The following is a 17,635-nucleotide window of genomic DNA, read 5'->3' as shown; positions in this document are numbered from 1 at the left end:
CTTTGCTCTGTGCTTCTCCCAGCATGCACTTCGTAGCTTATAGCCTATAGGCTATGGATCATTTGATTGAGACCAAATTACATAGCCTATAGGCACACTTGATATTGTGTGCCGAGTGGAGAATCAGAGATCAAGAGGGCCATCAGGCACACATTGATATACAGTGATGGAAAAAAGTATTTGACCCCCTGCTGATTTTGTACGTTTGCCCACTGACAAAGAAATGATCCGTCTATAATATTAATGGTAGGTTTATTTGAACAGTGAGAGACAGAATAACAACAAAAAAATCCAGAAAAACGCATGTCAGACATGTTATAAACTGATTTGCATTTTAATGAGGGAAATAAGTATTTGACCCCTCTGCAAAACATGACTTAGTACTTGGTGGCAAAACCCTTGTTGGCAATCACAGAGGTCAGACCTTTCTTGTAGTTGGCCACCAGGTTTGCACATATCTCAGGAGGGATTTTGTCCCACTCCTCTTCACAGATCTTCTCCAAGTCATTAAGGTTTCGAGGCTGACGTTTGGCAACTCGAACCTTCAGCTCCCTCCACAGATTTTCTATGGGATTAAGGTCTGGAGACTGGCTAGGCCACTCCAGGACCTTAATGTGCTTCTTCTTGAGCCACTCCTTTGTTGCCTTGGCCGTGTGTTTTGGGTCATTGTCATGCTGGAATACCTATCCACGACCCATTTTCAATGCCCTGGCTGAGAGAAGGAGGTTCTCTCCCAAGATTTGACGGTACATGGCCCCCTCCATCATCCCTTTGATGCAGTCCTTCACGGTGTAGTGTGTTACCAATTGTTTTCTTGGTGACTTGAGAACATTGACAAGATCATCCCGTGTAATTCTGGGCTGATTCCTCACCGTTCTCATGATCATTGCAACTCCACGAGGTGAGATCTTGCATGGAGCCCCAGGCTGAGGGAGATTTACATTTATTTTGTGTTTCTTCCATTTGCGAATAATCGCACCAACTGTTGTCACCTTCTCACCAAGCTGCTTGGCGATGGTCTTGTAGCCCATTCCAGCCTTGTGTAGGTCTACAATCTTGTCCCTGACATTCTTGGAGAGCTCTTTGGTCTTGGCCATTATGGAGAGTTTGGAATCTGATTGATTGATTGCTTCTGTGGACAGGTGTCTTTTATACAGGTAACAAACTGAGATTTGGAGCCCTCCCTTTAAGAGTGTGCTCCTAATCTCAGCTCGTTACCTGTATAAAAGACACCTGGGAGCCAGAAATCTTTCTGACTGAGAGGGGGTCAAATACTTATTTCCCTCATTAAAATGCAAATCAATTTATAACATTTTTGACATGCGTTTTTCTGGATTTTTGTTGTTGTTATTCTCTCTCACTGTTCAAATAAACCTACCATTAAAATTATAGACGGATCATTTCTTTGTCAGTGGGCAAACATACAAAATCAGCAGGGGATCAAATACTTTTTTTCCCACACTGTATAGCCTAATAAGCAACTGATTCTAAAACACAGAATGATATCAATTTTATCAATTACAAATGACATGACCCTCCCCTGGACAAGATCAAAAAAGACTAAAGCCTCCCCTTGACTGCAATTGAACAAGCCCTCCCCCATTTTCCTCCAGTTACCAATTCTGTAAATTTTGATCCACCCCTAAAATGAAAAAGGTCTTTCTCCATATGGTTCGAGTAGAGTAATGATCTACCATGAGACATCACCAGGGGATAGGATGCCGCTCCCGCTGTTCCACCATTGATATTCATGAAGATTCACTAATGACAAGCACATCAAAGTACCAGTTAGCCAGTCTAAGCCATGGGCCCAGAAAAACTAGCTAGTGTCGCAGAATTATGAAATCGAAGCTGAACTGTGACAGTATTCTTGAAGTGAAGCTTTTTACTCCTTGACATGTCCTCTTTGTCTGACATTCTCTATGCTAGGAACCCAATACTCCTCTGGTTTTGTGAGTGTTTGAATAACCTCTCAGAAACGAATACTTCACAGACAAAACATTGTGTGTGTTGAAAATACTGATTTTAGGATCTCAGCTCTCCCCACGCAATCCTAACCTTATTATTAGAGTAGATTTGAAAAATTATTATTACTGAGTGGATTGTTTTGAGAGCACTAAGCGCACAAACAAAAGGAACATACAATGTCTACCGTCTGGATTTCCAGTTGTTCTAACAGTTTGTTGTGGTTTCTGCCCTCCTGTCTTCACAGCTCCTATCAAGAAAATCGTCTGCAGCAATTCCCAGGCTGTGGACTGAACAGACACCATGAAGGGTCTATCAAGCAGCCGCAGTCACCACCATGTGGTCACCTATGACCCTGCTTCCTACGATGCCCTAGGCCATGGCCACCACCCTGATCGCAAGCCCTACCTGATCAATCAAATGGACATGCCCATGTCCCACCCCTCTGACCACCCCTACTATGGCCAGGTCCAGAGCCACATCCAGCAGAGGAACCACGCTGCCTTCCCCTCAGACAGTAGTGTGGTGCCCTATGGGACCTTCCCCAGACGACACTACAGCAGCTCACACTACGAGCTGAAGGATCGGATGGGGAAGGATGAGTGTCCTGTGGTGCCCTATGGTGTGGGTGTTGGTGTGGGTAACATGGTCCCCAACAAGGGCGTCAACGTCCGCCTGCCAGTCAACCTGCTGGACCAGTTTGAGAGGCAGCCGTCGTTCACGCGGGATGGGTACCACACGCTGCAGTACAAGAGGACGGCTCTGGAGCAACGCAGCGACAGCCCCGGACGCATCCGCCACCTAGTCCACTCCGTCCAGAAACTCTTTGCCAAGTCCCACTCCCTGGAGGGTCCACACACGCACTCCAAGCAGGGCAGCATCAATGGCAGCAGGAATAGCCCCGAGAGTGAGACGCCCCCCACGCAGAAGCACCGCAAACGCAGCAAGAGCAGGGAGCGCTGCAAGTCGGCAGAGCCAAAGCAAAGGAGCTCCACCTCGGGCTACTGGAGCTCAGACGACCTCCTGGATGACCGAGACGTCTGCCACAGCCACAGCCTGTTCCACAGCCCCTCCGGAGTCATGACCATGGGCCGCCACCCTGACAAGTCCCAGTCACAGTACTTCATGGAGGCCTACAACACCATCAGCGAACACGCCATGAAAACGTCGCGCAGTAATAACGATGTAGTAAAACACACCTGTGTCCCCTCCCATATCCCCATAAGCATGGACGCCCAGCTCATGAAGAAGAGCTTGTGGTCGTCCAGTCTAACGGTGAGCAGGGCTCGCGAAGTCTACCAGAAGGCCTCAGTAAATTTAGATCATAAAGCACTAGTGAAATCTGAGGCTTGTCAGCAGGAGCGCTCATGCCAGTTCTTGCAGGTATGCAATTCTTAAAATGTACCCCTAAACCTCCCCCTCGTCCACCTAGTTACCCCACTGGAGAGGACCTACCCCCCCTCCACTTTCTTTTGATTTGAAGAGAGAAGTAAGTGCAAACCAGTAGTGGCCTTACTTCCTTTAGTAGGCTTTTTTCATTTAACCCCATCAGTGACTGGCATTATTTCCTGTTTATAAACCTCTTAATTTCATAGATTTCCCAGTTTTGGAGTTCCTTAATTATTTCCGTGTGTGTGTGTGTGTGTGTGTGTGTGTGTGTGTGTGTGTGTGTGTGTGTGTGTGTGTGTGTGTGTGTGTGTGTACTATTCTCCTGATGTTGTTCACTAAGATTGCTGCTAAACCCATCAAATCTGAAATTCCACATTCAAGACACAGTTGGCCCAACAGAAGCACAAATAGCACATCTCTAAATAGATCTAAGCACTCCACTTCCACACAGTTTTTACAGAAGTATTAAAAGAAGGATTATAAATTATTATGATGTTCATGTAGCTAAATTATATGTAAATGTGGCTCTGTGCAGTATACTAGTTTCTCATCTCTTTCTCACTTGTTCTATATTCTAAATCAGTCAAAACAAAATCAATATGGCTCTTCCATTTTTACATAACGATCCCCATTGGACATTTTATTTTTTATTTTGCAAACAAAACTGACAAACCACAGGACTAAGTCATTAAAATTAAAATAACTCAAATAAAATAAAACACCATAAGAAGAAAATGTACATTATAAAAGATAGCCTAAACAAGTAGGCAAGGCATTTGTAGTAATCAAAAAAATAGGTGGAGACATCAATCAGCAGATAACTTCCACTCAATCAGAAACGTTTTGAATGTTAGGAAGAAAATCTATTAAAGGACCCCAGATTTTCCTGAATTGAGAGTAGCTTTTCCTGATAGAGCATGATATTTTCTCTGGGGTACAATATGACATCACCTCCTTCAACCATTGTCGTGTTGATGGAGCATGTTCTGATTTCCATTTAGTTAAGATGTACTTTTTACCTGCTGTAGCAGCATGAAGAAATGCATATTTGTTTGTGCTATCTGATACTGTATTTAACAAGGTTATATTCCCTAACACCCGCATCCTGGTGTAATTTTGAAGTTCTGTCTCTAATATCTCTGATGTAATTTTACTGATATTTTCCCACAAATTCTATAGGTAGGGACAACTCTATAACATAGGCAAATATATCCAGTACTTATCTCACATCTAGGATATTTGTCAGTTATCTTATCAAGTCAATGCAGTCTATATGCAGTAAAATATGTCCTGTGCAATATATTGAATTGCATCTGTCTATGTTTGGTTGCCATCAAGAAGCTCTGAGAGGTTTCAATCACGTCATCCCAGTCAACTGAGTCATAAATGCAACCTATCTTAGGTTATTATATGTAGGTAGATTATTATTGAGTATGTTATACATCTTTGAGATCAGACCTCGAGTTGCCCTAGTACTATGGATACAATTTTTGAGCAGTGATTCCTCTGGAGTATTAGGGAAATTGTATTTGGTCATTTCTTTTACCCAGTGCCATATCTAAAGGTATTTATTTTTTAAACTAGTTTGAGGAAGCTCATGCTCGTCTTTGAGTTGTTTAAATGATATGAATGTATTTTCCTTATATAAGTCCCCAACAATAGAAATTCCTTTAGAGTTCCATAAATGTATTGTTCTATTAGCAATTGCCTTTCGAATAAGTGGATTGTTCATTAACGGAATTGATCTTTAAAGTATGTTATTGAATCCAAGCAGTTTATGAGCTCTCTGCTATGAGTTAAAAGTATTTTTTAATGATGGGATTCTTTGTAAATTATTTTGGTGTCCCACAAAGGGGATCCCTTTCAAAGTTAGATGTAATGTATTGCTGTTCTATTGATAGCCACCGGGGGCCGTATAGGACAGAAATGAGTGGCTTGATAATAGAGTTCAAAATTAGGAAGTGTAAGCCTTCCTTTGGGATAAGGAGCTTGAAGAGTTGGAATGCTTACACAGGCAGTTTTTTTCTGCCATTAAAAACAAGATATTACTTTATTTACATTTTGTAATACATTTGCAGGTAGCTTCAGTGGTATGCACTGAAATAGGTATAATCATTTGGGGAGGATATATTTTTTTCTTCTATTGACTCTGCCTATCTATGAAAGAAGCAGTGCATCCATCTATTGATATCTATCTTAGTTATCTCTAGTATAGTCCTATGATTATCTTTCACAAAAGTATAACATTCTTTCCTTACATGTTACTAAGGTACTTAAAACATTCCTGTGACTATTTCAGAGGTCAAAAAAGATTTCTAATAGTAGCATGATCCATATTATATTCGGCATTACTTCACTTTTGTCATTGTTTTCATTTGTATCCTGATACTGCACTATAATCCTTTAAACATTTGAACAAGGCAAAGATGGAATGTACAGTTGAAGTCGGAAGTTTACATACACCTTAGCCAAATACATTTAAACTCAGTTTTACACAGTTCCTGACATTTAATCCGAGTAAAAATTCCCTCTCTTAGGTCAGTTAGGATCACCACTTTATTTTAAGTATTTGAAATGTCTGAATAATAGTAAAGAGTGATTTATTTCTTACTTTCATCACATTCCCAGTGGGTCAGAAGTTTACATACACTCAATTAGTGGTTGGTAACATTGCCTTTAAATTGTTTAACTTGGGTCAAACAGCTTCCCACAATCAGTTGGGGGAATTTTGGCCCATTCCTCCTGACAGAGCTGGTGTAACTGAGTCAGGTTTGTAGGCCTCCTTACTCGCACACGGTTTTTCAGTTCTGCCCACACATTTTCTATAGGATTGAGGTCAGGGCTTTGTGATGGCCACTCCAATACCTTGACTTTGTTGTCCTTAAGCCATTTTGCCACAACTTTGGAAGTATGCTTGGGGTCATTGTCCATTTGGAAGATGCATTTGCAACCAAGCTTTAACTTCCTGACTGATGTCTTCAGATGTTGCTTCAATATATCCACATCATTTTAAATTCCTCATGATGCCATCCCTCCTACAGCAAAGCACCCCCACAACATGATGCTGCCACCCCCTTGCTTCACGGTTGGGATGGTGTTCTTCGGCTTGCAAGCATCCACTTTTTTCCTACAAACATAACGATGGTCATTATGGCCATCAGACCAGAGGACATTTCTCCAAAAAGTACGATCTTTGTCCCCACGTACAGTTGCAAACTGTAGTCTGGCTTTTTGATTGCGGTTTTGGAGAAGTGTCTTCTTCCTTGCTGAGCGGCCTTTCAGGTTATGTCGATATAAGACTCGTTTTACTGTTGATATAGATACTTTTGTACCTGTTTCCTCCAGCATCTTCACAAGGTCCTTTGCTGTTGTTCTGGGATTGATTTGCACTTTTTGTACCAAAGTACGTTCATCTCAAGGAGACAGAACGCGTCTCCTTCCTGAGCGGTATAGTGGCTGCGTGGTCCCAATGTGTTTATACTTGCGTACTATTGTTTGTACAGATGAATGTGGTACCTTAAGGCATTTGGAAATTACTTCCAAGGGCGAACCAGACTTGTGGAGGTCTATAATTTTTTTTCTGAGGTCTTGGCTGATTTCTTTTGATTTTCCTATGATGTCAAGCAAAGAGGCACTGAGTTTGACGGTAGGCCTTGAAATACATCCACAGTTACACCTCCAATTGACTAGAATTATGTCAATTAGCCTATTTTAAGCCATGACATAATTTTCTGGAATCTTCCAATCTGTTTCAAGTCAGTCAACTTAGTGTATATAAACTTCTGACCCACAGGAATTGTGATACAGTGAATTATAAGTGAAATAATCTGTCTGTTAACAATTGTTGGAAAAATTACTTGTCATGCACAAAGTAGATGTCCTAACCGACTTGCCAAAACTATAGTTTGTTTAAAAGAAATGTGTGGATTGGTTGAAAAACGAGTTTTTATGACACCAACCTAGCTGTATGTAAACTTCCGACTTCAACTGTATTAGATCACTCCCATACAATAACACTGTGCTAGAGGCTAAATTGCTATTGCAAAAATTAAAGGCATAATCAGGCATCGTTTTCTTGTCCCCATACCAAGTACAAAAGTGTCTGAAAGCAGACCATTGGTCAGCAGTTTCTAGTTTCAAAGTTTATTTGCCACATGCACAGGATACAACAGGTGTAAAACAGTACATTGAAATTCTTACCGTGAGAGCTCTTTCCCAACAATGCAGTGATGATGATGATGATAATATTCATAATAATAATTAGATATGCACGATATATCGGTGAACATATCAGAATCGGACGATATTAGCTGAAAATGCCAACATTAGTATTGGCCCGATATAGTTTAATGCCTATGTTAAAAAACGATGTCAGAGTTACCGTGCATACCTATATGAAGTAATGACGCCATGTAAAGTTTTGCGCTACACGTGCAACACAGCATTCCTAACCTTGCCCACAGTGTCTGCTGTGTGGATCGAGCAGTCAATAAGTCGAGCAGTCATTTGAAAGGGTAAGAAAATTTCAGCGAGACAACTCAAAGGCGAAATCCATTAAAGCCAAGATAATTGAATTCATTGCCCTTGACAATCAACCGTTCTCTGTCGTGGATGATGTTGGCTTTCGCTGACTGGTCGAGCACTGTTACATACTACCAAGTGCGCTGTTTTTCAGATGTTGCACAGTAATAGCGTCACTGCTATTAGCTTCACGACATACATACTATGGAATGCCTTTTGGTTCTTGCGTGTCAAAACATATACAGTAGTACTGTCAAAGCTGTTCAAAAAAGTCTGCAAACAAGCAAACACCGGCCACGAATGGTGTGCTTACAATACTGTGTTGGTAATGAAGCATAATGTGTTCAACCGCAACTTCTGGGTTAGCTAGCTTTAGCTTGGTACCTAGCTAGCGCCAATACAACCAGCCTGAAAACAATGACCAGTAGAAACTGCAGTCATTTTCATTTTTCTTAGCAATGATTTAGGAATCCTTGTGAGTAAGTATTAGCTAGGTTGCCACTTGTTGTTAGCCTATTGAAATTAAACTTTCATTCATGAAAATAAATAGCTAGCCAGCTACTTACCCTGTTGCCCAGAGCTAACGTTATAAGCAGCCAGCTATCTTCATCTGGCTACTGAGGCTCGACCGGGCCGGCCATACTTTTATTTTGAAGGCTAACCTCAAAGTCCACTATTGTGGCTAATCCTTATTGTGTCTAGCTTCACATAGATGGGTCCGACCACCATTAATCAAATAAGAACTGTCTTATAAATTAAGGTTCTTTAGATGACACCTAGATTGTCATTTTGCTATGTTTTTGGGGTAGAAAATTGTTTGCATCCATGAGCTAGCTAGCTTTTTTTACGACCAACACTGTAGGTGTGCAAACTTTATCAAATCAAATGTTATTGGTCACATACACATGGTTAGCAGATGTTAATGCGAGTGTAGCAAAATGCTTGCTTACCAGCATCATAGCATATGCATTGATGAATCGTTGTGACATATGAAATACGAGTGATAGTGTAATCAATGTGTAATAACTATGTCAATCAATGAATGCGTTAAATGATTATGTAACGTGCAGTCATATTCAGGTCCTGATTGGTCAACAATCACTATTTGATGTGTCAAGTATTGTTGTTTGACATGTCAAGTAACGTTGTTTGATGTGCAAAGACCTAAACGCCGTTCCATAGAAATCCTGGTTGAGAATGAAACGACTGAACAACGAAACAGTACAGCAAGTAAGTGAACGAAATAGGTTTTGATTATGTTTTACTGGTAATGGGGACATACGTAGATGCCAACAAAATAACGTTTTGGTGTGTGAGTGTGTGTGTGTGTGTGTGTGTAACCTTTATTTAACTAGCCAAGTCAGTTCTTCAACAAATTCTTATTTACGAAGACGGCCTGTACGACGCTGGGCCAATTGTGCGCCGCTCTATGGGACTGCCAATCACAGCCGGATGTGATACAGCCTGGATTCGAACCTCTTGCACTGAGATGCAGTGCCTTAGACCGCTGTGTGTGTTAACTATTTAACTGTACTAGAATGCTTAAAAGCCTATGGTTTTTTGGCAAGACAAATGTCGGATATAGGTATCGGCGCATCACTAATAATATAGAAAATATGATAAAAACTTAAATTAAATAAAAAAACACAAGCTTCTCCTATGAGATTTAAAGAAATATACTGTATACGAACGCCAAGTAGTATATAGAGGTCAGTGCCAGCACCTTATTCAATGTGCAGGGTACTATATTGGATGAGGTGGGTTTATACATAAAAAGTCACCGGTATTAGTGCCTTCAGAAAGTATTCACACCCCTTGACTTATTCCACATTTTGTTGTGTTACAGCCTATATTCAAAAGGGATTAAATATATTTTTTCTCACCCATCTGCACACAAAATACCCCATAATGACAAAGTGAAAACATGTTTTAGATATTTTTGTCACTTTATTGAAAATGAATTACCTCAATACTTTGTAGAACCACCATTGGCAGTGATTACAGATGTGAGTCTTTCTGGGTAAGTCTCTAAAGCCGCGTTCACATTGGCAGTTTGAAGTGACTCAAATCCTATTTATTTGGGGCCTCCCGAGTGGCGCAGTGGTCTAAGGCACTGCAGTGCAGTGCTTGAGGTATCACTACAGACCCAGGTTCGATCACAGGCTGTACAACTGATAGTGACTGGGAGTCCCATAGGGCGGCACACATTTGGCCCAGCATCGTCCGGGTTAGGGGAGGGTTTGGCCAGGGGGACTTTACTTGGCTCATCACGGCTCTAGCGACTCCTTATGGTGGGCCGGGCGCCTGCAGGCTGACTTAGGTCGTCAGTTGAATGGTGTTTCCTCCGACACATTGGTGCGACTGGCTTCCGGGTTAAGCAGGCGGGTGTTAAGGAGCATTGTTTGACTTGACCTTCGCCTCTCCCAAGCCCGTTGGGGAGTTGCATCGATGAAACAAGATCGCAATCGGATATCATGAAAAGGGGGGTAATAAAAATATCCTATTTATTTGCATATCCGATTCAAATATGTTATTTTTCCTGCAGTCTGAACAGCCAAAAAGCACATGGAATCAGATATTTCAAGCCACATTTCAAACCACCTTTTTTAGGTGGTTTGAAGTCAGATCTCAAACTGATTCCTGGCCATGTGAGCGGTCCATTCTAATTTATTTGCCCTCAAGTGGTTTTTAGACTATTTGGCATTGAACATGTGGTAGCTAACTAGCTTGTTAATGTTTCACAAACAAATTATTGAATGTGCTAGAAAGATACCTAGCTAGGACTCGTTTTGAAAGTTGGATCACCTTATCCTTTGAGGCTTTAAAAGTGTTTATTACACAATGATTTTGAACATTCAAAGCAACTGCGAAACGTCCATAGCAGGCAATGTTGTCACCTTAACTTGCTACATCACTTCTGAGGGATAGGAAGCAGGAGCACCACCATCAATCAACGTACACCACTGCGCACACACCTGTTGTTACTATGACAACTAGCAAAGCCTTGTCAGCAGATGACCGCTGTCTGAACACACACAAATACGATTTAGTCACTTGTAACTTGCTGTTTGGACAGTCAGTAGTCAGAATGACAGAAAATAACCTGTGGTAACCTAGGTTACCCCATTGGCTCACAGCAAATATCTCGCCTTTTTCGAACACAATTTTCTTGTCTGCTTGTTTTAGTGAATTACAAAACTACATTTAAGAAAAGTAGAACATGACTAAAGATTACTTTTTAACATTGCCTGCTCCCGAGTTTTCTAACTACTGAAAATTGTTTGGCTTCCCTCATGCCCCTTTTCATGATGGTGCCATGTGAGTGAGTGCTAGTTAGCTACCAACCGATCATTAAGCTAGCCAAGACCAATAACACAAACAAACAGACTATACAGCTGCAAGTAGTGAAGGGCGTTACAAACGGACTATATTAATGTTGGATCTCTAGGGGCGCTATTTCATTTTTGGATAAAAAACGTTCCCGTTTTAAGCGCGATATTTTGTCACGAAAAGATGCTCGACTATGCATATTCTTGACAGTTTTGGAAAGAAAACACTCTGAAGTTTCAGAATCTGCAAAGATATTGTCTGTAAGTGCCCCAGAACTCATTCTACAGGCGAAACCAAGATGAAACGTCAAACAGGAAATGAGCAGAATTTCTGAAGCTCTGTTTTCTAATGTCTCCTTATATGGCTGTGAATGCGACAGGAATAAGCTTAGACCTTCTGCCGTTTCCCCAAGATGTCGGCAGCATTGTGACGTATTTGTAGGCATATCATTGGAAGATTGACCATAAGAGACTACATTTTCCAAGTGTCCGCCTGGTGTCCTGCATCGAAATTGGTGCGCAAAGCCAGGTGCAAGTATTTTTCCATTTGATTGAGAGGAGAAACCATGCTTCCACGAACGATATATCATCGAAGAGATATGTGAAAAACACCTTGAGGATTGATTCTAAACAACGTTTGCCATGTTTTCAGTCGATATTATGGAGTTAATTTGGAAAAAAGTTCGCGTTTTGAGGACTGAATTTTCGGGTTTTTTTGGTAGCCAAATGTGATGTACAAAACGGAGCTATTTCTAATACACAAAGAATCTTTTTGGAAAAACTGAGCATTTGCTATCTAACTAAGAGTCTCCTCATTGAAAACATCAGAAGTTCTTCAAAGGTAAATTATTTTATTTGAAGGCTTTTATGTTTTTGTTGAAATGTTGCGTGCTGGATGCTAACGTTAATGCTAACGCTAAATGCTACGCTAGCTAGCTACTTTTACACATGATTGTTTTCCTATGGTTGAGAAGCATATTTTGAAAATCTGAGATGACAGTGTTGTTTACAAAAGTCTAAGCTTGAGAGATGGCATATTTATTTCATTTCATTTGCGATTTTCATGAATAGTTAACGTTGCGTTATGGTAATGAGCTTGAGTCTGTATTCACGATCCCGGATCCGGGATGGGGAGATCAGAAAGGCTAAACAAGTGAAATGTCTTACCTGTGATGAAATGTTTTCCACACACATAGCTACAGTATGTGAAGCCTACTTGGACACATGGTCCCCACATTTCCCACTCTCCCAATAGCCTGAACCCTTAGGGCTCTTCTGGCAGGCTCTATTTCCCTACATGGGAGCATTGCAAACCGTAGTTCGGGATTTTTTAAACCTGTTTGCATGTACGTTGGAACAACACAGCAGCTTTCCTGCATGTCTTGTTATCTCTGTATAACAATAGATCAGCGACAAATTTGACTCTTTTACAATGGGGGTCAATAGGAAAGAATGTTTGTTTTCCCAATTTGTGTGCGTGGTCGAGTGGAATTCCTTCTTATTACATGAATACCGACTTGGAGTATTGGTCTGCATAGATGTTTCCCATTTACTCCCTCATATCCTGCTATCTTTTTCTGCTGTAATATAGTTACCCTGTTACCATAGAAACACCTACCAACATTATTGGCAGGTTTGAGTTGAATGCTGGGATAGGATAGCAGTGGCTGCATTGTTAGTACAAATGGAGACCAGTTATTCAGTGCCATGGGAGAATTGATGCCCAAAATGTTATGCAGCTTTTCTGAAATCAAAACTTCTAAATTAGTGTAGTTATTTTGATGTCAATGTTATGTTGTGAGTAGATTCGTTGAGTTATGTATACTAAAGTATTATGGATACTGTATTCTGTACATATATGCACAAACAAACAGTTCACCAGGTTTAACCCAGTGACAAATACACAAACATACAGTACTCAATTACTGACATATTCTTATAACTCATAAATTATTTGCTACCGCGGTAGCCAAGCAACACAACATTCAGATCTTGAACTATTCAGCCCCACACCATGTGCATTGACCATTTCGGTACAGTAGATAAAAGTAAACAGAGCTGTTATAGTGGAGTTATCACAACAACAAAGCACTGAACACATCCAGTATGGTAGCTAAGGTACATGTGGGGCTGTGTGAACTTGTGAAGATAGGCCTATTTCTGTGACGAGCAGGGGACACAGGCAGCACAAGCACGGTGTGTACTGTGTTGTAGTGTGTGGGCATAGAGCCGCTTGGCGGTTGAGTCGCTCTGCCTCCACAGCCTCCTTTTATTTACAACCTGCTCATTTCTACTCTGACGTCAAAGGCCCTAGCATCCTAGCCTGCTCTGCTCTGGCTTTCTCCTAAGTTACCAAGGCTCCTTTCCCTCTGTAGTGATTCATGTAATTACTAAGACTTCAGAGGAGTGGGATTCTCTCTTCTCCAGCATCAACTTAGTCTCCAATGTATTTTTGTATGCTCTATGCTAACTACCCAAATGAGGTATATCATTGGAAGATAAATTGATACTCTCTGGTAACAAATGTTTTCAAAGTGTCTGAATTAACCCTTTTGAGCCAAGGGCGCCATACTACCTCTCAGTATGGAGGAGTGGATTTAGTTGTATTCATATTAGTACTTCATCTATTAAGCAACTAATAATAGTTTCAGTTCAGGTTGTGTTTGTGCCCTAGTTATAATATTTAGTTTAGCCCATATATATGGCTAACTCATTGTTTCTCCTTCAATCATTTATTTTCCTTAACCCACAATAGTAGTCAGTCAGATTAATTAAAATGTCATACCACCCTGACACCCTAGTTCTCTGTGAGCATCCTGTTCATAAGGCTGTGCCCATAGGGAGACTCCAAGCTAACAGATGCCCAGGTTGTCAGGAAAGGGTTTTAAGTGTAATCATGCGAACTCACACCAGTCTCTTAATTACCTATTACCTTCAACGCTCAGTACGAGACAGAGAGATAAATAGAGGCGCATCTGACTGTGTTGGATATTGTTGTGACGCCTCGTTTGCCGGACTGGACCAGGTGGATGGTACATGGCACCATGCAGTCATCCATGGAGGTGCCTGAAGCCCTGTTGTCACCTTCCTTATCCCCACAGGTGCCCCAGGATGAGTGGAGTGGCTTCTCACCTCTGGAGGGGAAGGAGGACGATATCCCGTGTCGGCGCATGCGCAGCGGCAGCTACGTGAAGGCTATGGCAGAGGATGAAGACAGCGGAGACTCAGAAGAAAGTCCTAAGCTGTGTCCAAAGATCCAGGCCCAAGGTCGACGGGCCAGCTATCTCAAAGCCACCCAGCCATCACTGACTGAAATGACCACCTTAAAGTAAGACTCCTCTCTTTAACTAATTTTAAAATAACTTTAACTTTAAATGAATGTAACTAACTATCATAGTTCTTATGATGTTGAATTATTTGGGGCATGGGATGTACCTACTGGAATGTTTACTGCAGTGGTGTAGAAGCATAGTGCGAAGAAATCGGACAACAGTGACAGGATGAGGTTCTCCAACCTCCAGCTTTAATGGTACTTTTGACTCCCTTCGAGTGGTGGATAATTTGAAACCATTATATAGAGAGGCTGCTCGTAGCCTTCAGTATCACTCTGACATATCTGGGGCGTACAGCTCGCATTTGTGAATTTATTTAAGCGCCATCCAAGTCAAAAGACAACCCAGCCTGGTGCTTATACATCCCCTCTGCATCCTTTTCCACTCAATGAGTAAAGAGTATTAATGTTTCAAACACCAGGGGAAATGAATGTAAGGTTCTCCTAGTTTTACATGAAGTGGCTAAAGTGAAAAACACCTGTGTAAATTAACATTTCAGTTAATGATCTTAATTCTAGTCTTATTGGTTCATTGCAATGTGCACAATGAACAAATCTGTCAATCCCTGAGCAACACAATCATCTCAATGCAAATGTGAAAGGGATCTTTGACAAACGTTTCACTAAAGGCATTGGTTGAAGGACAACATAAGTGAAAAACATGGCTGACTGTGATCCATTTTTCTGAACTCTGCTTGTATTGGCTTTTTGTCTGAAGGTCTGCATGCTTCTTGGCCTTTGATAGTGTACTGTGCCTCTCCTGGTTATTTTGTTCCAGTTCTGAACTCCACTAGGTGCTAGAAACAGTTTGGCAGGCCCTCGGACTGCGTTTACACAGGCAGCCCAATTCTGATATATTTTTTCACTAATTGGTCTTTTGACGAATCAGGTCAGCACTGAAACAACAGATTTGATGTGACTGGTCAAAATACCAGTTAGTGGAAGAAAGATCATTATTGGGCTGCCTGTGTAAACGCATGGTGCAGCCTATTGCTCCACTCACTGTGTGGAGTAATGATGTGATAATCTACACTGATAAATCACCTTCCCAATCAACAAGAACAAGGTTGACTTATTGCACAAAAGAAGATAGTTTAATAGTTTGGCATTTCTTTCTTTGTCCCTCTATGACATAGGCCTACAGTAGTATCTAGGCTCCCTGGACCTTTCACTAACAGCAGGGATATGAATTAGTTTACCTGACGTTTACCTGTTTTCCTTCAGTGCTTGTTAGATAATGCACCACAGTCATGTGATTCATGTTACCAAATGGTAAACAAGAAATCATAGGGATATAATACCAGAGAGACACAAATATGCTTTGTCATCAATCCCATTGCTGTCTCATATCATTTGCTTTGGAATGATCAAGAGTCTTATGACTAATGACCAGTGTGTTGGTTTGTGTTTTTATTTGCCATAATGCGTCAAGTATATTGTGAGATCTACTACATGTGGTAGAGGTGTACAGGTGTACAATTACTGTACTACTGTGAACATTGATTGCAATACCATTTATGACGCAGTGCTATTTCATGCCATTGATAGGACAGTACAGTGAATGTCATAGAGGTGGCTAATGTGAAGGAAGGAGAGCACGCAGCACATATGTCAAAGGACGACACAACCCCAACTCTGATTGGTGTAAAATAAGCCAAAATGTTTCTGCTTCAGTGACGTCAGGCATAACCAAACCCCTTTAGAGCCAAACACCGAGGAATCCGCAGCTTGGCCCTTCAAGCACTTTAGATCCCAACTTTTTCAATTTCTTTTGTTCTGCTGGATTCGGAGTCCAGCTCCCAGAAGGCTTTTTGGACCACAGTGGAGTTTCAGTAGAAGTTTCTGAACCGAATGAACCATGCTGCAGCAGCAGAGCAGACCGAGTTTAGACACAGAGTTTCTCAAGTGCCAACCCAACCCAGCACTGTCCTAGCTGTCTTGTCTGCTTGGCTTCCCTCACTGCTGCTGCTTAGAGTGTTGCGTGGGTGGCCTTAAGTGAATTTAGCTGTTTCTCCTCAGCACTGTGGTCGCTGGCTGGCTCGACCTGCTTTATGGGAGAGTGCATAATGGAGGTAGGGCTTTGCAGCTGTAACCAGGGTCTATTTTAAAACCATGCATATTATAATACATGCAAGGAGCAGAGTGGACAAACATCAAGTCAATCAATCAAGAGATTCGTTGGACGTATTTAACTTCTCAGATTGAGGTTTAAGCAAATCTGATGTGAACGTGACGTGCACTGAGCATGCCCGTCTTGATGAGAGGGGATCAGACACATTGTTGCGATCTAATTTCACCTGGTTTGATTTTGTTTGATGGTGAAAATGAGACACAGCGGGCTCTATTTTCGGCTGGTGTTAAGGCGGCGCTAGTGTCAAACGGACGTTAGTTTGCAATTTCGTCATGTAAAAACTGGCGCTCTGACATTTTCCAGCTCTAACGCCAGGTTCAGCAATTAACCTGTCTTATTTTAGCTCACTTGCGCTCAGATGGGCCGGGTAGAAATATTTTAGGCGTGTCCTTAAAAACATGATCCAAAGTGCTAATTTCTGGCAGCGCTGATATGGATATTTAAAACCAACCAAAAGCTGGTTATGGCATGAATTTTGACAGCGGAAACGCAGCCTATTCAGCCGTGACGCACACTGCCCATATGCACATGAAACAAGAGTAGCCTAAAGTGCTTTTGGTGCATACCCTCCCACCCTCTCAATGAAGGCTTTTTTTTGTCTGCCCAATGCAATCTCAAAGTAGTCAAGACTGTCGTTAAAGGGTTTGGCTCCTGAGACCGCTTGGAAATAAATCTTAATCACCAAAGCTTTATTAAAATATGAAGTTTGAGAGGAGTAAAACAGTGAGCTGACATTCACTTTTTATATATGCATTGTAGGCAGGCCCACATTATTTTATCCATGCAGGTCCCGTTTTGGACGTGCGTAAAACCCCTTCCATGATGTAGGCTATGTGTCCATGCCCAACATGAAACGACAGATGAGTACCTGGGTGAATACTGATGAACCTTGTATTTAGAAGTTATCTATAACCTGTAAAAATGGCTTGTTTTACGTTCCATCTGTTCAAAACCCAAGTACTCCCTTAG

General features: G+C 41.5%; 1 protein-coding gene across 4 annotated transcripts in view; it reads left to right on the top strand.

Moving 5' to 3' along the window:
* The window catches only part of LOC110508699 (disks large-associated protein 1-like), a 117,914-nt gene that overhangs the window by 75,166 nt on the left and 25,113 nt on the right, over positions 1-17,635 (top strand). For 3 of the 4 annotated variants that reach the window (XM_036966554.1, XM_036966552.1, XM_036966555.1), the window contains exons 3-4: positions 2,213-3,348; positions 14,306-14,532. In XM_036966554.1, coding sequence (XP_036822449.1) covers positions 2,269-3,348; positions 14,306-14,532 — 1,307 coding nt within the window. In that variant the 5' untranslated portion in view covers positions 2,213-2,268. The remainder of the gene's footprint in view (positions 1-2,212; positions 3,349-14,305; positions 14,533-17,635) is intronic. The other variant, XM_036966553.1, reaches the window with a different exon arrangement.

The sequence above is a fragment of the Oncorhynchus mykiss genome, chromosome 28 (genome assembly GCF_013265735.2).
Source record: "Oncorhynchus mykiss isolate Arlee chromosome 28, USDA_OmykA_1.1, whole genome shotgun sequence".
Classification (NCBI taxonomy): domain Eukaryota; kingdom Metazoa; phylum Chordata; class Actinopteri; order Salmoniformes; family Salmonidae; genus Oncorhynchus; species Oncorhynchus mykiss.
The sequence above is the reverse complement of the archived record's forward strand: the minus strand, read 5'-3'. Positions and strand labels throughout refer to the sequence as shown.